This window comes from Platalea leucorodia (assembly GCF_965183815.1).
Source record: "Platalea leucorodia genome assembly, chromosome: 6".
NCBI classification, from domain to species: Eukaryota; Metazoa; Chordata; class Aves; order Pelecaniformes; family Threskiornithidae; genus Platalea; species Platalea leucorodia.
Genome location: NC_138828.1, coordinates 30964664 through 30988550, shown reverse-complemented (window position 1 = coordinate 30988550; position 23887 = coordinate 30964664). Strand labels below are relative to the sequence as shown.

Here is a 23887-nt window from a genome sequence, read left to right as displayed (position 1 = left end):
TTTTTTCTTCTGCGATCCCATTGCACACTGGGTCAGTTGAATATAGACCAGAATGATGAGCTTAACTTTAGGACAAGAGTCTTAACACCCATTCCTAGAATTTTGCAAATTTATTTCAACATGAGAAGTCGAATTAAAAAAATAACTAATATTTCATACAACTTCCATGGTTAGCCTAACTACTGAAGGCTATAAAAGAACAACTACATTATGAGTACTACACCAGCGGAAAAGTTCTGATGTTCCTCCAGTGAATTCAATTGCGTGGAGAAAAACTCCTCAGTCTCCAGTGTGGCTCTTTTTTGTGGCACAAAATGGAAAGGGATTTACAGTTGGGGGTCCCAAAGTATTTGGGAGGTCCTCTTAATGGATGTCATCGGGCAGGTTGGGACTGTCTCAGAGTGCATTTGTAATGGAGTATTTATATTACTAACAGAAGTAATGTGATATTGCTTTATTCATGCTCAAGTGGAACTCATGCAACTGGCCAAACCCGAGGCAATCTGAGAGGCTGAAACAGCCAGCCAGGACCACCCATACAGCACGAGCAAGAGGAAAAGCTCCTCAGCCCCATCTCACATTCCCAGGCCTCCAGGGTTCAGTGCCTTTGTTCTCCCATTCCATCGCTCCCCAGGGGCCCACCTGGTAAGACAGCACCTCTTCCTGTTCCTACAGCAGCTTCCTTCTGCCTTGTGAGGTAAAAGGGCAAGGGGAGACAACTAGCATCTGACATGCTTGGTTATGTCCCTTTCTGGCTACCAAGACCTTGGCCACCTTGAAATCTGTCTGATAGACCTTGCTGCCTGAGGACTGAACGTTTCTCCCAGTCTTGGAGCACACAGAAGAGGCTCTCTGGCCACCACAGACTAATCAGCTGGTTCTGTGCACAATTAAGAAACAGATCCCTGTCTTTTTGAGTCACATACAAAGACTTTGTACCCAGTTAAGTGACCTGTGGATCACATTTGGCATTCCCAGATTTAGCAGTAGGAAAATTAATAGGGATGAAGATGCCCAGAGCTGAAATAAGATCACAGAACGCCCCAGTGACCTAACAAATTAGCACACAGCATGAAAGTGGCGTGAAAACTACAAAGCCAAAAGGAAAGACTTCTGGAAGTCATGCTAAAAGGCCTGTGGGGAAAAGACAGTGTAGAGGGAAGGAGGGAAAGACAGCTAGAGGTTAAGATCTTCCAAGTACTAAAATAGCCTCATGAAATAAAAAAAAAAAATCTGATTATAGTGTTGAAGAAATAAGCATACAGAAAGATGGGGAAACAGAATCAAAAAGCAAACAAATGCCTCACAAGGCAATGAAAAGGTAATAAATTCCTTGATGGAGGCATGGCAAGAAGAAAAGCAACTTATCAACAGCAAACAGGACTGAATAGACCCTCCCTCAAGAAAAACAATTTCATTCCGAGAGAATTTCTGGCTATGACTTTGTTTCACATTCACCTGAGAAACAAACTCTAAACCAAAGCATTCAAATAGAAAAACAAAACAAATCCGAACCCAACTCTGTCCTGGATGTTGGCTTTATTCTGTTTTGTTCTTCTGTTACTCTCAACAGGAGTGAGTAGGTTCTTCCCTCAGTCAAAGAGGTTCCCAGCACAGCTGGCTAGAGCTCTATAGAGCTCGCACAAGTACATACTGGGAGACTACCTAGAAATTTTCCCAAAGAATTAGTTAATGTGTTGGAGACTACTCTAACATGTCAGAAACCAGAGAGTAGTTCAAACTAAGGGTAGCCAAATCTGACATAAGACCAAGCTGTGTTTTCTCACATATACCGTTCTACAGAGACAAACCACTTGTGAAATGTCCCACCCCTATTTTTTTTCTTTTTTAAAAAGCAGAGGGTGGGGAGGGGAGCAGTAAACATATTTCACCTGAATACAGTACTGGGTGGACAACAGAACAACAACTTTCAGGAACATTTATCCTCGATTGTATCTTCTGAACTACTCAAAGTTTTTATTAAGCCATATGAATGTTGCTATTCAGTCCTGCTGACACGAGAGCAAATTGTGCTAGAACATGAAAAAATGCATATGGAGCCTTTCTGCACTCGTACAGCTTGGGGGGGACGCACGTCAGAATCCAAGACAGAGCTTCACAGAACACATGAAGGAAGACTAGACTTCACACTATGAATTTGTAAAGGTTTCATATGCTGGTTAATTTATAACGCCCACTACGTGGTGCGTTTGCTTCCCCCCCCCCGCTCTTTCCCCTTAAGAAGAAAAAAAGAAGAGGCTCCTGAATATCTTCGGTAGACCATGAAGTGCCTATGATCATATACCACAGGGCTCTATGAAATATCATGATGCAACTACCCAAGTGGAATCAATTAGTTTTCCTATCGTGCAGTTCTCACACAGTAACAACAGAATTTTCCTTTTTACAGGCTTTATAGCCATATTTCCTACAATCAGTTTTTCCAAGCATAACATGCCGTGTTTATTTGGTGTGGTTTTTTTAATTGTTTCAAAATTAAATTGCTAATAATAGAGAAGAATTATTTATTATTATGACTTCATAATCAAACTAAGGGCTAGCCCTATAAAGGCTAGGATGCCAGAAGCTACTGCTTTTCATAGAATTTTTCACATGAACAAATGTTACAGCAAATAGCAGTTTTAGATGCCTGGTGACCAGATCAGTTTTCAGTGAAGCAATAAACATCAGAAACACTTAATAAATGTGTAAATTTACTTGGTTGTTTCCACATGTTGATGGCATAATCAGTTGAGCCCAGTCTAATTTATATGATTTTTTTTTTCAATGGACATTTGAAAATTACCTCTTCTAGGCTTCTTAGTAAAAAGAAACAGATAATTATACAGCCAGTATAATATATATATTTGCAGGAACCCTTATGCAAATATCCCTGAATATTACATTCATGGTCATATTTAAGATGTTACCTCTTCTTAAACCTGAAACACATCTATCACATTCTAATAAATGAATGTATGTTAGCTTTTTAGGAATGTGTCTATCCCAAATATTTTTTAAAAATTCCATCAACAAGAAAAATCTCAATAATAAACCTTCATATAACCTATAGAAATCTAAAAGGGTTTTTCAGTGCATGACACAAAAACATCAGCATGATGTATCAAGTTTAAAAGTACTTTTTTTCATAAAATAGAAGACTCACAAAGTAAACATCTTTTTCTTTCTGAGGTTTCCAAGTAACTGTAACATATCTTCCAGTCCGAATGCAAGTAAAGGCATCCATACAAGTTAAGGCCACCAGAAAACAGCTAAGCATGCATTGTGACATTAGAAAAACCTCTTGTTTCTCAGGAGCATTTTCACATGCATATCACAATCCAGCAAAATATTTAAGAGCACTAGATACCTGCTATGCAGCACAGATGTCCTAACAGTAGCAGTGAAATGCCAGCTGTAATCAAGCTGAAGAGCTCACCTTTGAAAATTTCTCAATCTGGTATCCTGCCTCCATGACGAAAGTTGTTGTCATGTTGTATCCAGTTTGCTTTCCATGTCCATTTGGCCACCAAGCCTCAACTGTAGAACTCTTGAAGGTACAAGAGAGAAATTCAGAGCAACGTGTATAAAAAGAAGCGTAACATGCACCTAGGGGCTCAGATATCTTTTAGTGAATTACCACAAGTCTAATGAGTTTATGTGCCTCAGCTGAGCCATGGTAACTGGGACCTCTCCAGCTGCAGCTCTGAGGTGAAAATTATTTAAAGAGAGAAGTATGATTTCTTCCACTGAAGTCCAGGCTGTCGCTTCATCTTGTGTCCACAATAGGCCATGAGCACACCTACACATGCATGTCCAGCTGTTACCCTTCAGCTGAGGTATATTAACAGAATATTCCTCCAAAACTCAAATATCTGTGTCAGGAGCAGACGTTGTTCGCTAGCCTCTGTATCATACCCCTCCTCTCATTGACCCTTTTACCTATCACATACAACATTCAATATACAGAGGTGACACTTTTCAACTGTGACTTTGGTAATATGTGACCATACTGACTGCTTCACTTATGTCAAGCTTATTTAAGTCAAATTATAAGTTTCATTCTTTCTTTTCAGTGTTTTCTGCTTTTTCTCTATGCTTCCTAATTACATCATTAGTACTCCATAATTTCTACAAACATAAAAAAAAACTACCTCTAGGATGACAGAATGATTTAGCTGTCTCATTTTTCTAGTCGCAGAGTAATATTTATATCTTCATTCCAGCAGCCTACTTCTGCTGCTCAATCCTATTGCCAACTGTTGCCAGTTGAGTGCACAACACAAAAATCGTGGAAAGAAAGCAATTATGCGTGCAACCAAACAATGGAAGGATCAGCACTGAATAGAGTCATGTAAGGAGTGCCTCAATCTTTTCAAATAAAATGAGGCCAGAGAGCAGCCCAACAATATGTTTTGCTGCAGCGATACTTGGACACAATCATGAATGTATCTACTAACATTTCAGCTTCCCTGATGCAGAATTATCATAACCGCTTGTGCAGAAGTACTAATCTCTGTGTTGCACAGATACAAATGGAAGCACAAAATCAGCGTGTGCCTCAACAACAAGGGACGGTTCGCAGCCACCTGGCACGGCTGGTGTGTCTCATTGGCCACTAATGATGTCATCCCCATGCTCACCAGTAGCTGATAAGCAAAATGCTGTCATGTTAGCAACACAGCATTTTGTGTGGCAATTGCAGGAAGACTGCTACACATCTCGGGTGATACACACCACTCAAACATCTACTGACTTCGCAACATAATCTGCAATAAGCTCTCAACTAGAAATAAATTTCTGGTAAGGCTTCACTCTTTAACATGCACCACACAGGTCTGTCATACAGAATAAGGGCTCCGTTAGGCTCATCAATACAAGAGTACACGTTGCAGGGCTTCTTGTAAAATCTGCTGACATGAATTCATGCAGCAAAGCCTTCTGTGTACAAAGAATAATAAAACACTGTTCCTCTGCTCTAAAGGAAGTGCTTCCTCACAAACTTGCAGTCGTACTCCACTAGCAGATTTCTTCTGAGGTTGGGGGTGGGGCAATTAAATAAACCAAAATAATTTTTGAAGTTTCACATTGCAGTGCCTGCTTAATGTAATCCCTGAAAAGGCTAAGCAGAGAATAATGATTGTTTTAAATGAAACTGGGTATTTGTAATTGCTCGTGCAACTTGCGTGTCAGATCACAACAGTAACAAAAATCGTATGTTTGTATGCTTTTATGCTTTCATGTCAAAACAAAACAAAGTACATAAGTATGCAAGTCACTGAGTGTGCATACTAGAACATAAATACCCTGCTTGCCTTTAACATATGCTTTTTCTCCACTCAAACAACTGACAAAAGAACTTGAGAATACACGCATAATGCATTCAAACTGGGGAAACAAATGCAGAGTTACACAGCAAGAGAGAAAATCAGTAGAGCTAGTAAAATACACAAAAGTTTGAGGGCAGACCCTCAAATGTTATTAACTGCCAGAATTGTCAGAAGCCCCAAATTCCTGCTCGCAGCACATCGCTCACCCACAAATCTCACTGTGCCCTGTGGCAGTGAAGCGGACAGCAGCTCCCAGTACACTGCTGGCTGCAGTGGAGAACACCATCAGCTGCAGCTGCCGCTGCGCCTGCCAGGGCTCCCACCCTGCCCGCTGGCCTGGGCCTGCCGCTCTCAGGTTCAGTTCTGCACAGTCAGCTCTACTAGGGCCCTGCTCTCTGAGCAAGAAGCCAAGACAAAGTTCATGCTTCTTTTTGCCACACTGGGCTCACTGCCTATTTCAAGACACCTACCTATTTGTCAACTAGAACAGACACACTGATTTTCTTCATCTCTCAAGTCTATATATCTTTTCTTAATGACACTTGTGTGATAAAACTCAACAGTTTCTAAAAAAAACACAAACAAAACAAATTCTATAGAAGTGAAATAATATTGGTGAATTAAGTCTACCAGCAGACAGTTTCCCCAACACCCCCTCTGAAGGCAAGCAGACCAATGCTTTCCTCTTTCATCACTGGGGTGTATACCAAATTAATCGTTTTTCAATTGAGTTCTCTCCTCATTAGAGCATCCTTTACCTTTCTAAAATTCCTCATGAGTTTTGTCTACCCAAGGGACTACAAGCCAATGTAAGGAAGTACTACTCCACAAAATTTCTGCGAACCTTACCGCCTTTTGCTTTTATTTACCTGAAAGAGTATCTACTGAGAGGTTTGAGGAATGTTTCCTCTCTTTCCTGGGAGAGCCATGCATATTGTAGTCCATCCTAGTCCCAATCAGACTAGGAAACAATAGCATGGCAGACAAGACACCTACTGCCAGTTCAGTGAAGTGACACAGGATATCCAAAGGTTATCTACCTAAGTAGCTCATTTAACAGTGCCCGATGACGATGTGATCTTTTTTGTTTTGCAGTAACGGAAAGGCTTCATCATCTTTTTGACACTGAGCTATGTAGCCCCACAGACATAAATTTTTAGAGCGGAAAAGAACTGTTCTGCTATCCTGTAAGGCGTATAGAACTGTTGTTAAAGTCAGGAACACAGAAAGGAAGGGGAGGGAGGCCTAAAACTGGCATGGAGGCAGAAAGACACATTGGAAGGCCGGGGAAACATTTTGCAGTTGGCTAGAGTTCCACACACACCTCCTTACCTTGTTGATGTTTACAAGCAGCACAATGCTGCCTTCTCCAGGTTGAAGCTTCACACTGAATGTTTGCTGCGTTTGCAATTTGGGAATGTTCACAGTCACAAGACCTGCAATTGGCTTGGAGCTGACGACATCAAAAATAGACTCGATTTCAAGACTCCACTGCCGAGCACTCTTTACTAAGTGAAGGGGGAAAAAAATGGGAATTTAGGAATTGTGTTTATATACCTATTGGTTAACCTGATCTCTCATCAAAGAAACAATTCAGACAACTCAGATTAAATTTAACAATTTTCAGGCTGTGTTTGAACCAGACCTACAAGGTTAATCTTCTTGTTTAGTGCATTTGGTATCTGTGTTTACATTTGTTGACTCAGAAGAGAACTACGCAATATGATTTATGCTTTATAACTCTCTCTATTTCATTCAAAAGCCATCCAGGGTTTTTTCAGAGTTCTGTACAAAAGTCAGAGACCATGACAGCAGTCACTTCATTAGGAAGGATTTTTTTCCCACCAACTCCCGTAGACATTATATTTGCTTTTAGTCAGCACTCGTATGAACATAGTACTCTTTGGGAAAGATCGTAATCACACAGCAGTACAATCACTTTTGTTGATGAAACAAAAACCGTATTAACAGAAAATGGGCCTAATTCATCCCAGAGTCACTAGACAAAATGAATGGAGTTATGCTGGGGATGAATTGGGCCCACTGTGTCTAGACTTGACAAGCTGTATCTTTATGTCCCTTCTGCCACCAAAGTGTGGTGGAGGAAACAAGTTAATGACTTCCCTGAGATTTCTACAGTTACCTCAGAGGGTCCTCTCCTTTACAGAACTTACTGAATAAGGCAAGCCAGGGTCAAGGGTACTCAAGATTAATGTGTAAATTTCCCACTAACTTCAGCAATTAAATTACCTATCTACAAACATAGCCTGGCTAATCCTGTACTTTAACTATTACAGATGAACATCTATCTAAGCAAAAGCAAATAAAACAAGGAAAACTAGAACTAAGGCACATTTTGTATATGCAAGCTACTAAACACTTACTTTCTCTTTTCATGGATATATTCTAGCTCTCCTTCCTCCAGGAGAGAAAGAGAGGTCCTTCCAAAAGCAAAGAATTACATTCAGCCCTGGTGTGATTTTCACTGTCTTTTGTAGAATTAAGAGCAATGAATGTGTTCCCAAGTTTATATTACAGCCAGCATTACCCAGGGAAGACCAATTTTCAGAAATGTTGAAGGGGTTAAAAAAACACCCGCCCCACCCCGTAAGGGTCAGCCATCACAGTTTGTTTTCCCTCCCCTCCAAGGGCGTATAGAAATTCCAGCCCACTCTTACCTGCATGAACTGTGGGGTCTAGGCACAAAAATCAAGAACAATGAATCTTTTACAGACTCAGTGGTCAAAAGGCTATAACAGCAAATCTGATGAGCAATATAACTGCATAGGCAGCTTAAATTCAAGTTGTTAATTTACTCTTTATTTTTCAAATGTTATTATATTTGAATACTAATAAGCCCTGGCTCTGGTTCCAAACCACTCTCTGCTGAATGAAAGAGGTTTGCTCTCTCTGCTTATCCAGAGAGCAAGACTTTACCTACCAGAAGGTGGAGTTGTGGGAATGTGGGAGGGCCCAGAGATTTTTACTGTAACTAAATTTTAGAGAGCACACAGAGTCTGTGCTGGGGCTTTCCATGAAATTCCAGTCACGTTAATTCTAGCTAAGACCTGCAGTTATTTCAGGAAGCTTTAATAGCAGCCAGGGAGTGACGTCTTCCTCTTTTATTCATACACAACAACTCTATTCCCAGGGGCTGAAATTCAACTCAGTGCAGAGGACTCACGTGCTAGCCTTTACTCCACTGAAGACTGGGCTCAACAGGCAGTGAAAGAAAGCATGCGGGTGGTCTACAATGGGGCATATTACCATTTACAGAAAGTTTCAACAGAAAATTAACTACTTTTGCTCAGCTGCAATGAGGAGAGGAAAATCAAAGACCACGTCAAGGGAGGAAACCGGTTTGGTAAGTTAGGTAGCAGGAATGCAAGACGCTACCCTCTCAAATTGCAGCCTTAACAAATTATCCTCGCATAGCACAACTGCTCTTCTCTCTCAGACTTCATGTTGTGTCCTGAAAACTCAGCGGTCTTGAAACTCTGCTCACTGTGCATTTGTCTTCCCAACACAAAACTAACTTCCCATAGCAGCTTTGCCTTTGTTTTAAATGGAGTTGAGAAAAAAGTGAGATGTATTTGTTGGGAGTCTTGGTGAAAACACATGCCAATAAAAAAGTCATTTTTCTGAACAGGAGAACAGGGGCTAACCTCAGCTATACTACATCTATTTCTGCAGTTATTCGGGGATCTTCAGGCCAAAAAAGATTCTGAATTCTAACATTTTTAATCACTATTGTTTGTATGGAAGTACTGTTTCAAGACCTAAAAGGGTGTGCTGTGGTAAGAACTACACACAAAATCATAATAAAACAGTAGAACCTTTCCTAAACTGACAGTTAATTGAGCTTAACAATAAAATGGTTTGTATTCCAAAGGTGAAACAAAATAAAAAGTAGTAACACGACTTACCAAAGAAAGAAGTCAAAGAAAAGTAAATCAGGTGATAATGGTTATAGGCCTCAATCCTAACATCTTTCCAGATTCCTTGAGTGGGAAAAGAAGGGCCCCAGTCCCAACTAAATGAACACTGCTCCTGGAATACAGAATTATTATGTTACAATTGCCTATTTTTCACACAGATTTTGATGCTGTGTCAGAAATAAAAATTATTTGCTATCTAGGAATAAAATATTGTCATGTACTGAAAGAATTTTTCCAATTTCCATAAACCCAGAAGAGCCTACAGTATTTTTTCACTTATTTCTTGACCAGAACTCTGCTTCTACTACTTATATAAAAAAATATGATTTTGTATTAAACATCCACGTATAGTAAAATTTTGTATTAGTGAGAGAGCAAAACACCACCTAGCCCACCACTTAAAAAAAACAGTAAAGATCAAAAAACCAAGGCAGCAAGGTACTCTTAATGCAGCTCTGAATTATCTTAGTTTGTAATGTCAGTATTTAATTGTATACCTAAAAGACAAAATAAGCAGAAAACTTCTGGTTAGAAAAGTTAAAGTATTCTAAAAGAACAATATAAAATTAAAAATCATGGGTATATCTGAAATACTTTATCCTCTATTTTTTGTTGTAACACCACAGATTAGTACAGGGAAAGAGATGTGTATGTCTGGTGCATTTGTGTAGTTCAGTCATGTTCACTGTTTCTCCCCTTTTTATGGTTCCCTTATTAAAAAAAAAAAAAAAAAAAAAAGGAAACAAAAACATGGTTGAGAAATACCTTAGTTCTGGTTCTAACATCAGAATAACTGTCAGAATTATAAAATGCTGGTCAGGCAGAGAAGTACCTACACTGCTTTCCATTTAGCTGTTTTCAAACCTGGTCAGACCTCTAGTTAACAAATCCCTTGAAGACATCTATTCAGCTGCCCTCCAAGCTTCACACAGCCCCAGCCCCCAAAGCAAATACAATAGATCTCCTTAAAGTCTTCTACAGTGACCTACAGTTCTAAATTTAGAGACTAGTAACTTACAGCCGAGGCATACTAATTTTGGCAAACCACATTGCACAAGTCTGGCCTATCCTTTGCATCGCTGGAGTCAGCCTGCCTGCCTATCAAGTTGCAAAAGAGCCTTCCAGGAAGCAAGCACTGTACCTATTTCAAGTGTAAAAACAGGGACAAAACATTCTTAGAAAACAAGTCAAATTTAAAGTAATTTTCCTTTTATAAAAAGTAAACAAATGAATCACTGACAGATTGTCAGGTTTCACTAATAGTATCGCAGTGACTGCTATCAGAAATAGTATAAGAACAATACGCTTGTATCACTGAAGTACATTACCAGTGAAAGGCTTGTGTTTTGACACAAAATCCTATTAAGATTTAGATACGTTTACTGTACGTAATACTGAACCTCAAATGTGTAAACAGCTCTCCATTACTTTAAGATGGTAAGCAGCCAGCTTACTTTAGCAATGTCTTAGTATGTTTGTTTACTTTTAATTGTGACATCGCTGCTGTTGTTGCCATATACTTGGAACTAAAAATGTTTCTGGAAATGTCTGGAGCAGCTTCCAAGTACGGGCAAACAACTCCTTTGAGGAAAAGCACTAAAGTACTTTCTTACCAATTTAAAGGTTCAGTAAAGCATAAAATCATTCCTGACCATTTTTGCTCTATAAATAAGACTACAGCTGCTTAAGCGCCTTCTTCCTTCCAAGTTCCTCCCTGCACTGATTTCTAAGAAACACAGTGGACTCAGAAGAATTAATCAACATTCTAAAATGTAGTGAAAATAAAAGTAGCTGCAAGTAGTAATAAAGACAGCATCTTAATCCTGAAAGATCTTCCCAGGACAACATAGAGTCCATCTTTCCATATACAAATTTTAAAGGATATCACATCTGGGTTTAGATTAAGAGGATTCCAATCATTTTTCTGAGGAGGCTCTAAACTGACTTTATTGAAAAGATTAAAAATAATTAACAAGAAAGGCATTTCAGTGGAGACAAAAATGCAAAAACACTCAAAAAGAGAAATTCCAAAATAAGATCACCTAGCCATTGTCTCTAGCTGCTACAAAGCTATCAGAAATATATGAGATGCTACTCAAATGATAGTTTGCCTTGAGCAAGTTTTAACAGGAATGAAGCCATGTCTTAAATGAGAGTTTCTGAGCTTCATTCATTGTATATTACATTGTTGTTTTCACCAAATATGTACTTATAAGTCACACTTCACAACACCGTAATAAGATGAGAACAGGTCCTCTGTTAGATAACACTTCTTGGGACATGCCAGAGCTGCCCAGTATAAATAGCACAGCACATGAGCAATAGCAAACACTCACAAAGCTGCTTGGCTGAGATTTTTACAGCCTTGGCAGTCTACACTGGTATTTGCAAGTGTGAACTCTATTGTCAGCATACATTGCTAAACCCATCCAGTGGATCAAAATGTAATGATTACACATTTCCCAACGCTATCCTGCTCTCTTAGCAGCAAGTCTCCTTGCTGACTCCTTGATGGAAACAGCCCTTTAAACATTCTTATCACCTAGATAGGAAGCCTGGCCTTCTTATGCCTCTTGTATTATCGACATGCTAGATTACAGGCTTCTGGTGGGGACAGGAGAAGGAAGCTGCAATGAAAAGTATGCCCTACTTATAAAATGACATTGCAGGTTTCAGAATACATCTGTAAGGACAGCACGTGGTACATTCCCCTTTCCAAGCCTGAAGCCAGAGACAGACAATTCTGCCCCTACCTTTCTGATGAAATTAGCATGGCACTCTCCTTTCTGCACAGGTGGAGGGCACGCCGGGGGGATGCTGTATGCTTTGTGACATCTGCTCTGCTCTGCTGCGTATGAAACGGCTGATAAGAAACGGACTTCGACAAAATTGACCTCCTTGATCACGCTGGTAATATCAAAGCTCTAGGTCAAGAAAATAGAACAAAACCATTACAGCGCTGACATTTATTTATGAGATTTATAATGACTGTTACATTGGGATTTTAATACCATACATATATTATTCAAAGGCATTTGAACTACAGTCTCAACAGGCTCTGGTTTTGAAGGAAAAGAAAAGCTACTTCTAAGCTGAAAAAAGAAAATACACAGTAACATTCCAGATACAAGGAGATGTTTCTGGGTAAACCTCTTTCCCTATACTGAGCCCCCACTGCAGGCTGCAGCACTCTGCTTGCACATGGAAGTGCCTGAAGGATAAGGACAGCGAGAGAATCTTTACCCTCCTTCCTCACTCAGAACTCATCTGCATCTTTAGAAAGACACCTTGCTCCAACTCAGAAAGCTGGTCTATACAGGAGTCCTTCCAACTCACACTGTGCTGCCAGCTTATTTACCGCAAAGCACTGAGCTGCCTTTTGCATGAATCCTGCAAAGCTGTATTTCATGCCACCTGCACTCTCATCTCCGAAATGTACAGATACATATTCTACGCCAGCACCAATAAAGCATTTGGGGGCTTCCTCACTGGCTCACAAAATCCCCTTCAGTGTGTCTGGATAGAAGGATAAATGTTCAGTTTCAGAATTACCCTTTGTTATCAAGATAATATGGTTTCAATGGCTAATACCCATTTCTTCTTCATAGTATTAATTTGTGACAAGCCAAGTCTTGGCAATTTTTTCCAACTTGTGAGCAGCCCAGCTAACATCACTTATGTCTGTAGCATACAGCAGAAAATTACAAAGCAAATAGATGCCCCATACAGAGCCTTCACAGAGTCCTTCCTGCAGACAGAGTTGTCACGTGGAACAGGTGAACAAAGCAGAAGTCTGGGTCACAGTAATCCTAGACTCAGTCTAATACAGTTCACTCTGGTTTTACAGTGAAGGCCATTTCATGAACTGTTACAATTTGAGACAGAATGAAGTTGCAGAAATAAGGACAAAATAATATCACTGCCCAACTCTACAGAGCCTGCTACTGGCAATCTTTAGATACTCTCCAAATAGTAAATAATTACAATTTCATAAAAGCTCTATGAAATTTCTTATTTCACAGATGGTAAAACTAAGTCACAGAGAAACTAAGTGATTTGTCCCAGGTCACACACACCCAGGTGGCAGAATCTAGCTCTTATGTCTCAGTCCGGTACCTCTGCAATAAAACCTGCCAGAATGGTAAACGCTGAGATATGACGATACCAGATTTCCTTTGTAATTCAGTTATTCCACTAACATTCTTTCTTTAACTTTACCTTTTTTGATTCTTTTAAGAGAAAAGCTGGGATTGTCCCTTATGCTAGTACCCAGAATAATTTTGTATTTGAAAGCTATAAAATTAGTTTGAATATTTTTGCTACTTTCAAGATCATTCCATGATGAGTGCTCTCATGCTGACATAGGCTAAGCCCAAAACCACAAGACAATGTTATCAAAAGCCCAATATTAAAAATCAAAAAACCTATATATAAAAAAGCATGGAAACACCTACAATGGCTTTGCAACACATGCATTTTCATTTCAGTATTCACATGTAAACCATTCTAATACCAATTAATAAGCGGATTTACAGCTAATATAACTGATTTAAGCTTACGTTTTCTTGGAGCTGTAACAGATCCCAAGAAGCAAGACTTATATTATTAGCTGAACTGATCCTCTTGCATGGGTCCACTCATTTAGAAAAAGACACACTCACCTCTAGATCTGACCCTGCTGCTACTGAAAAGGTAAGTACGCTTCTCTTTCCAACAGTTATCTGATTACACATTCAGTCCTCAGGTCAACACTTCCTGCGTCCAGGGACCTATTTTTATGTGTACTTGAATGCACTGAAAGTGCTCAGCACAAAAGGGCTTTGAAGAAAAAACAGAAGCACCTTCAGAAATAAACACATTACTTACATATCTGTTGAACATGTTGTCTGTTCTCCCAAGAGTGATATTGTTGATCAGGATCTGTGCTACTGTATCTACTCCCTCGAAAACCAAATTCACTTTCTGCCACTTTCTACAGAAGATAACATACACGTAAAAAACTGTTAGAATACCTAGAGTTAACAACACCCAGGAGACAGACAATATAAAAATGTATGTCACCATTATCTTCAGCAGCAGTTGTCTCAACTACCTCCAAAAATGTCTGACTAAGTGTGGCTACATTGTATCTTTAAATAGTCAAATTAGGATGACAGCTGAACTGGCTCAAATCTGCAACACAGCGTGTTCACATACCCAGCAGGTATCAGACAGGCCAGCTTCCAATTAGCCCACGTATTATTCTTCCTTAGTTGGCAATTCATAAGTAATTTTTAACAATTTAAAAAAATAGGGAAAGGCAACTACTGAGTGTTCTTTAGCAACAGCTTTGCAGCTGCACATTATTGCATAATTTGTTTTATTAGATACAAAAGTATTACGCAGATTTTGAGCTGATGGATTAACGAGCAATTTTGCATGAAAGACGGCACGGAACTATTTTAGACAGATCTTTACTGCATACCTGACATCGAAAGGAGTTTTGAATGTCCTGCTGTAAGTCCAGTTATCCAGCGAGATCCATCTGTACATCACGTCATTAAATCTATAATATGGATCCTAACAACAGACCAACAAAAAGAAAATTACAAGACTTATTTAGTAATAGTGTTACGACATGAAATGCATCATAATATCCATTAGATGAGCACTTCTTATTTCAGACAGTCTGCAAATGCAAAATCCACCTTATTTAGTTAGTCCTGATATTCCTTTTTACCTTCAAAATAATATGTGAAAGCAAAGCTTTGGTAATATTTGACTTTACTTATATAGGTCAAAACCTGTTTGCTATAATCATTCATACTCAAACTAGAGGGAGCAGGTTTTTACATAAGAAATGACTGGGCTGGAAATTTTTAAAAAATCAAGACAGCTTGTGACTTAATGAGAGGAACAGAAACATAATCACCCTCATAATGATGGAGAAAGTAAGACTAATAGGATTTTAAGAGGCAAAGAAACAGCATTTTAGGCCTCTAGGGACAGCAGTGAACAAATCTCTACAGTTCAAAATAATTGCAAATACTCCAGTTGTTTCTTGTCAACTAGTTGTGATATGGTAAGGCTAAATGAAACTGTTATATTTGGAGGGAGGGAGAAAGAGAAGAAGGAGAAGCAACACAATTTGGTTTGTTGTATAAAATTAAATGACTACTTTTGAGAATAATGCTGCATTTATACTGAATGCGTTCTTTTCCCTTTAGTCATACTACTCAGGAAGAATAAAGGCACAGTTGGTCTCAGCTATGTCCTCGACCTTTTTGGATTCATGCTGTATTTATTACCTTATGGTGGGTCACAACGTTCCTCACCTAGGCTGAACAAATCAGTTCTGTGGACCTGACAACCCACCACCTTGCACCTCATACAAAGGCAGCAGAAAGGTACGGTGTTACATCCCCATGTCAGACAGTTCAGAGTGGAGGTAATCCGGGTCAGTGACTGACAGCTCAGTTCAATCCTCTTCGGCAGCTGCAGAGCTGAACTGCTTTCCCAAACCAAAGACCAATCTCTTCTGGACTACATGACTCAAACCCAGCTAAGAGAGAGTAGCTGCATTAAGGTTCCCTTCGACACGAGTCTTCTACAGTACCAGCACAGCTATCTGCCCTGAATATCCAGATTCACACTGAAGAAAATCTGCCCAGCTTTTTTCTTCCTTCTTGCTGAAGCTTAATTTTTCTCCCCATTTCAGGAGTCAGTATAGATACTAATGACACTTCTGCATTTGAAATCTTCTCTAAAACATTGTTTCATATCTCACATTAGTTTTACAAATAGGGTCAGGCTCTGTAGTATAAACACAAACCTATTTACACAGCAGAGCAAAATCATAACATCCAAGTGACTGTCCTCAGTAGCATAATCTCTTCTGGAGTCCCACAGCAATATAAGCATCATTCTTTGAGCCCATACAGAGGGAAAATTCTTGCCTTGCCTCTACATGCTATGCTTGATCAATCAAATTTCTTACTACAAGGGAATACGAGTCAAGAAGGAAAGGTCTTGTTACCTCAGTAAAACTGTGACCTCTGTATTGGTAATACAGTGTATTCTCTAAAAGTTGTCATCATGAGCTTACTAGAACAAGTACTGAATTTTAAGATATCCGTACCATTACTTTTACATGCAAAATGCTTGGGGAATATATCTCAGACTTTCATTAAGATGCAAAATTTAAGGTTAATACATGAATATTAAAACGCAAAATTTAGGCTCATAAAAGAAACTCTGTTAAGATTACTGTATTGAGACAACAAAAAGCAAGCATCACATGTCAGAGACCGTGAAAACCCAAAATATGTCCTTAAAAAGCACATTTTTAACAACTGTCTTGCTTTAACATTATATACTATTTTATTTTAGGTTATGCTTTGGAAAATGTGCATGTTAAATTCCAGTCGTTGCCACCTGTGTGTGTGAAATATTAAACAAAAGGCATAAGATGCAAGTTGTAAATGCATTATCATCAGCAGACTGTAAAGCAAAAAACAATTTGGTTAGTGGTCAAACAACCAACATCAGTGCCTCATCAAAGATCAAGACTCTGAATAAAAGAAACCTGGGCTGTTTCTCCAGGAAAGCATGGATACTGAGATGTTAATGAAGAAACACCTGATGACTGGAGAACACAAAATTGGTTGTCTAGCAGCAGAGAGAAATGTAGGAATGTTTCATCAGAGGCAGAAATTGTATCATCAGATGGGCTCTTACAGCAGTTTACAAACAGAGCTGCTTGTTTAAATCTCCTCAGAGCTTACTGCAGATTCTGTTTCCTGAAGGGGCTTTCTTCTTCTGTGTTAGTCTAAAGCCTTCAAACTTCAAGAAACGCATTGACTGCTAAAATATGTGTTACAGAAGGTGCTAATTAGCCTCATCTGACTCCTAAGAATACTGTTTCTTCAGGCATCCACCTTTTTAGATGGGAAGCTCCTAGTTCTGTGTACCTTTTATATAAAACTTAACAGCTTACTGATATTGCTACATAACTAGTAATACAGCTTCTATATCACACAGAAAAGCTGTTAAATGCTCATACTGGTTAGTCATTTTAAGCATGACAAATGTTGCTTGTTGTAAAATCAGTCATGTGGCAATGTTCAAGCAATGCTTTTAAGGCAGTTCTCAAGGTTCAGGAAAAATGCCTGACCACAACAAAGTCCTGTAAAAAAGGAAAATTACTTCTCCAACACGCTTGTGAGATTATTGACTTTTTCATCATTAAATGCAACTGTTTTGAGTGTTGGAAGATGTACCTATAGAAGTCAAATTGTTTGGATTTATCTGAAACAGAATTTCATCCCACATTAAATCAGCTCACATTAAAATTAAAGGTTTATTTCAGAAAACCGAATGAAAAAAAGACAATCTTAAAACTCTTAAGGGAGAATTTGAAAGATGGTAGGAAATAAACTGCACATGTATTAAATATACTTCACATTCATTAGCTCAACATGTTCCTGGAAGCAAGTCATAGAGGGGTGGAGTCAGCTACAGCTATTTTTAGATCCCACCAAACATGACAGCCTTGCATTTTCCTGCTCCCTGCAATTTGGGGAAAAATTCTGAACCACTCAAGCTCTCTGCCTGTTTGTTCTCTGCTCCCAACTTCAATGCTGTTAAGAAAGCAGCAAATCACCTGCTAAGATGAGGTAAAAAGCCCTGCTAGAGAGCATCAAAAGGAAGCAATTTCCAGTTCGGATAACAGGACATCAGCAGGACTTCAAAAGCCCTGGCAGCACTAAACTGAAGGCACTGCCAAGCGGCTAGATGGAAGCTCCTCCTTGCAATGATTTTAAGGGGATATTGAAAAGCCAAGAGCTTCTCCTGTTAAGCAGGAAACGGATGAGACATGAGCACATCAGAGTGAGGTTCAAAGCCCAAGTGAGCGGGTTGTGCCAGGCATGCCCGGGCCCCACGAAGGGCCGGCTTCAAGCCCCCGCACAACCAGGAGTACAGGGGAGCACGGCACGAACACCTGAAGCACACTAGACAGTGTCAGCTGGATCCAGGCGGAAAATCAGTGTATAATAAAATGAAATGTAATAAAGGGAACAAAAACCAGATTCCTTTGCCTTACCCTACTTTTGTTATGATCTAATTTGAAACTGCCTTGCATGCTCTTCTCTCATAAATCAACGCTACTGGTATTTTATAATGTACACCATAAGAAAATCCTGCTGATGTAACAGATTACCAAAATAAAACTTGCAAGTGATGTTTCGTGATTTACAGTTTAATGATTTTGCTGCTGCCGACTTCAGACTGGAAGCTAAATAGTTTAGATACTTCTCTATATCCACACACTCCTTGATATCTGAAGCGACAGCAGTCAGGACATTTATACAATTTTCAGCAAGCCCAGTTTCACATATTTACAGCTTGAAGTCAAGCTGAACTAACAGTAGTGATGAATGGATCGTATTCTTGGAATATGAATTTTGGAAGTTCATCCTAAAGTGATTCATTTTCAGTAGTTACTCTAACAAAGCAGTAAACTGAATGTCACTAATGCTCAACTATTTCATCAATGAATGCCATAACCTGTTAGAACCATAGGATTCCCAACGCAATTGTTACCTGGCTTGCTCTGAAAAAATCTAAGTTACGATGAAGTGTCACAATATACGCCAACAACGTATTTTATACAAATGCAGAACAAGCTACAAAAAAACCCACACTACTTTACAGAACTGCAGAAATATCACTTGAGATACATAAGCTTCTGCTTCTTATAATATATTTTAATACCCAAGTATGACCAAGACCACTGTAACCTTCTGTGTCAAGTGCATGCCCTTGTTGTATAAGGGGGCAGAAACCGCAGTGTTATCCAGCCCCTACATTAGCATCACAGTCGCAGACCCCCCATAATAGTTCTTTACAAATCAAAGTGACAGCTAATAAGACAAAACAGCCTTTCTGTACGAATGCGAACGGCTGGCAGATGAGAAAATCCAGCTACAATAGCCATATTCATCAGAACTGAAATTTTATAGGAGTCACCTGCCAGCAGAAATGGCATCATGCTGTACTTGGACAGTACATGCTAGAGGACGACTATTTCTAGCACAAAGATTTAATGCACAAGTTACCTGCTGATACATATTGCTTATCAGAACTGTGCCTGAAGAAAATACTATGCTAAGTTAAAAACTAAATCTTCAGACAAAATGGTTTCTGCAAATCTTTTTCCAGAGATCTAGGGTTAGCAACAGATTTGCAGCAAGTTTGTAAAAAGTCCGTGCTTATGCCCGAGCTTTGCACTAACTTTATTCAAGGGAATATTACCCTTGTTTGTGTGCATTTCTCATGTCTTTTTTAAATTTCACATGTAAATAGTAGTAAGGGCTACGGAGTCCTTACGAAATGTTCTTAAAACAACCCAGCTGAACATGTATTCTGATACTATCTCCTGCCCTTAGAGCTTTTATCATAGTTAATCCAGCATTTGAACACAGAAGAAAATAATACTTCAGTAGGAAACTCAAAAGTATCTTCCCCAAGAGCATTTTCTAAGAGATACATGCATTCAGAAAGATGTGTTCATCCAGTGTATATTTTATAAGCCAAAGAGTAAAGACATTTCTAGAATGAATACTAAGAGGATCCAGAAAGATGAGTAACGAACCGTCAGTGTCATAGAGATGTCTTTCAATTCAAATGTATGGCCTGCACAGCAGATTAAAGTAAGGCTACAGACATGCAATCAGCTAGAGCATCCCTGGGCAAAAACAGTTTGCACATCGACCTAAAGTTGAAATGAACCACAGACTGATAAATAAGTTGCTTCCAGCCTACTCTTGCACTCTAAGCCACATTTTGCAGGCTTAATATCCGGCACCTTATTCTTGCTGCCCTCCTTCCCTTCATTTGTGAGATGCCCACTAAGCTACATTGTTGGAGCAGGCCCTCCCAAATTTTGTTTTAGATTTCTGTTTTGAGTACTAACCCATGAAAAATTCCCAAGGATACAGAAGCAAACGATGCAGTGCTACTTGCAGTTTGCAGATCACACAGAAAAACAGCGCATAGATTTCACTAGGTCGCTGAACGTATGGGTCTTGCTATCCAGAATAATTTAGTTCCCACTAGCTTTGTTCTCCTATTTCCTGGTACAGCTTTTCAGACCAATCTTCGCTTTTGATTACAAGCAGTAAGCTTTTGGATTGCTGGCCTAGTGACATTTTCAGTAGGATGAATAAAAATCCTACACTCCACAGTGAAGAGCAAAAGGAACAAATGAAAAAATACTCAAGACTAAAGGTTTTGTATTTAGGCAACTATAACAAAACTCCTAATTCTACACTTGACACAACCCCAAAAAGGGCTGATTTCCAGAGATAATGAGCACTAAAGAAACAGAGCAACCAGTGCTCTATGGCTCTAAAATTCAGGCTGTGTGCATGCTTTTGTATAAATAGGAATATAGGAATATGATTTTAGGCAGCTGCATTTGAAAACATTTGGTCATAAGCATTTTCACTGCAGTGAAGAAACCTCAGGACAAACAGCTGAGCCATACTTTGCAGCGTGAAGCCACGCACTGCAATAACTAATTATGTCACTGGCTCCCTCCAAACAACCCAGGTTTGCTGCTTTGCAGAATGCTACAACTATGGTGGCAGAGATTGATTACATTTAACACTATCTGTAACAGATCTGAAATCTGCTAAAGCGGCTCCCATATTTTGGTACGCTCTCCTTTCTATCTTTTCAACAAAAATGTGATTTTAAAACAATTTAGTTATCCTGGTGCAAATATTTGTGTGAGTGCTTCTTTCTGTAAACTGGGCTTTGCTAAACTGAGTAAGAATGGGTTTAAATAGATCTTAAGTTACCTGTACACACCTATACCTAGAAAGAAGTTAGCTCATTCTGAGCATGGAACTAGCCAGACACCAGCCAGGTCCAGTCCAGAGGTCAAGCAACCACACTAGTGAAGTATTTCGGTTAACTCAGCTCCTCGAAAGAGTGTACTAATTCTCACACCACCAACTTAGCAACAGTTTCCAGACTACAGCAGGTTCACACCCGGCCATATCAGCACATGTTTGGAGCAAGTTCGTACTTGTATTCACATAAACATGTTCTAAGTGTCCACAACCAACCATCATTGATTTAATTAGCCAAGCACTCATCTACCTATTAGCAAGACCCATGCTGCTGGCCAGCAGGCTGACTAAGCTTTCACGCCTCTGGGCAGGCTTGGGGTTCTGCCCAGGCACATGAGAGTTCATGATCCCTTAAAATGACTAAAAGTACAAGTCAGTTTACAGCAATGCAGTTGGATTAGGAATTGCATTTTCTCACTTCATAAGAGTACTTAATGTGAGTAGTTAAATGTGAGTCTTTCATTACGTCATTATCGTGCATGAGTCAGTGCATTGGTCACAGTTTCTCTTGAATGATTATTCACACTTCTTATAGCAACACCTCCCAGCACAGCTGAACATCTGAGACGTTCAGTTTACCTTACACACTTTTTCATGGAAGAAACTGGCACAGTTCTCTTCACTGATCCTCCATATACAGTCTACCTGCCCACTGCACTTCTTAAAACTTCAGAAAAGCCATTTTAAAACCTTAAATCTATATGTTCAAAATGTCATGACACTTAGCACACAGATGTTGAAACAACAGACCATCATGGCTCAGCTTATCCCTTCTTAGTGTATTTACTTTCCAACATTGACTATTTCTTTTATCTGGCAATCGCACTCTTCAGAATCTATTACTAGTACTGGGATTCCCAACCTATGCCAACACAGAATAATGTTAAAATTATCCTGCCCAAAGTGGCGTCACTTTCTCCTTATACCTCTCTAACATCAGAGCAGAGCAAGATAACAATCTGAAGAATAAAAATTAAAGAATAGAAAATATATGCATGCGGATTGTATTTTTTAAACAAATGCTATACAAGAAATGCAACATTGGGCCCACAATAAATACAATATATAGACACGTCTGATATACTCAGACAATGTATGATAGTACTTCACATTTTCTAGTACAGAAGTGTATTTATCTGTTTTATAGATGATTTTGTTAACTTCACTATGTTTTATTTCTTTTCCTTGTTCCAGGTACACGTCACTTTCCACACATTTCCTTTTAAAAAGGCATCTTACTTTAACGATGACGCAGTTAGTGCCATGTTTCTTGTCAGGTCTGAGTGACAAGCAGCTTATGCTGGTATCAGGGTATTTTGCTACCAATCTACAACTGCAGTTTTGATCGTTCGTCCCAGAAAGTGGTCACTACATTTTCATAAATCTAAAAACTAAAGAGGCAATAGTAAGCAGAAGCAGCAAAGCTTCTTAAAAGTGTTAAGGCAGGAACTAGTCTTTTAAGGGTAAGAGTTTTATACTCATGTTTCAGAGTATACTTCCCTTAGGCAGCATGGGCGTATACAATCTCAACTGATGTGCTCTGCGAGTGTTAAAAGGGATTTTTAATGGACTGAAATGCCTGAAATCCCTAGACTTCTTGCACCAACAAGTCAAATTTCAACAGAGTGGGTTTCGCTTTTGGTAATATTGCAGGTAAACATGACTTACATTCTGCGATGATATTGTAGGTATCTGGTGTCAGCACCTTGGTTCCGTGTCAAAACCACAGAACCTCACACGCTCCAGAGCGCGGGCTTGCATTTGTATCCCTGGCCCAATCTGGGACTGCTCTGCTGTGGATAACCTCCAGTTACCCACCTGAGGATGCTGCAGCCACCAGACCCTTTGCCACTCGAGGGGCTAAGGAAACAAAGTCTGGCTGCTGCACCAGCAATGCTAGCAAAACCTGCAGCGGCTGAGGCAGCTCCCGGGACAGAGCAGTGTTTTGGGGGGTGAGGGGGTTGCCTCTAACCGTGCTTCTGGAAATCTCACACGACGGGCTGTTTTTTTTCCTTTGTGGCAGGCTGCCCACGTCGGGGGGTGCGAGGCCTCTCCTCGGGCCCCACCACACCGCAGCGCCCTGCCTGGCTCTCCCCACCGCGCCCCAGGCACGGCTGGACACGGCCCCGCCGCCGGGGCGCCGCCAAGGGCGAGGTGTGCCGGCGCGGCTGCCTACCGTACCTGGATGAGGCCCCGGCGGTGCAGGGCGGTGTGGACGCAGCCCGGCACCTCCCCTCGGAGCACCACCGACCCGTTCCCGTTGCCCAACCGCCAGCTCCCCCGCAGGCTGTGCACCTCCGGGCCGCCCGCGGCCGAGGCGCCGGCCCGGCCCGCAGCCGCCACCAGCAGCAACAGCAGCGGAGCAGCGCGGCCCACGGCGGCGCCCGCCCGCCCCGCGGGCAGCCGGCATGGCCGCCGGGAAGAGCGAGCGGGCGGCCCGGGTGGAGCAGCGGCCCCGCGCCGCAGCCGCCTCACCGCCATGGCCCGCGGAGACGCTGCTGCGGGACGACGGACGGACGGACAGACGGGGCGGGGGACGACCCGGCCGCGGCCTCAGGGGGCTGGGGCGGCGCTTCGGGCCGTTCGCGGCCGGAGGGGGTGGGGGCGGGGCGGGCGCGCGCCTCCTCCCGCCGCCCGTTAACGGCTCCTCGGGACCGGGAGACCGCCCAACGGTCCCGCTGCAGGGGCGGGAAGGAAAGATGGCGCTGCTGAGGAGGAGGCA

At 40.6% G+C, this 23887-nt stretch overlaps 1 protein-coding gene across 6 annotated transcripts in view; it reads right to left on the bottom strand.

Moving 5' to 3' along the window:
• The window catches only part of MANBA (mannosidase beta), a gene marked incomplete at its 3' end in the record, with an annotated part of 48207 nt that extends 24534 nt beyond the window's left edge, over positions 1 to 23673 (bottom strand). For all 6 annotated transcript variants that reach the window (XR_014228594.1, XR_014228595.1, XR_014228596.1 and 3 more), the window contains exons 1-7: positions 23347 to 23673; positions 14733 to 14827; positions 14135 to 14240; positions 12022 to 12192; positions 9257 to 9380; positions 6663 to 6838; positions 3440 to 3550 (exon numbers count right to left, since the gene is read on the bottom strand). Coding sequence is in view for 2 of the 6 variants with exons in the window: in XM_082315951.1 (XP_082172077.1) it covers positions 3440 to 3550; positions 6663 to 6838; positions 9257 to 9380; positions 12022 to 12192; positions 14135 to 14240; positions 14733 to 14827; positions 23347 to 23646 (1083 nt within the window). The remainder of the gene's footprint in view (positions 1 to 3439; positions 3551 to 6662; positions 6839 to 9256; positions 9381 to 12021; positions 12193 to 14134; positions 14241 to 14732; positions 14828 to 23346) is intronic.
• Between the last annotated feature and the right edge of the window lie 214 nt (positions 23674 to 23887).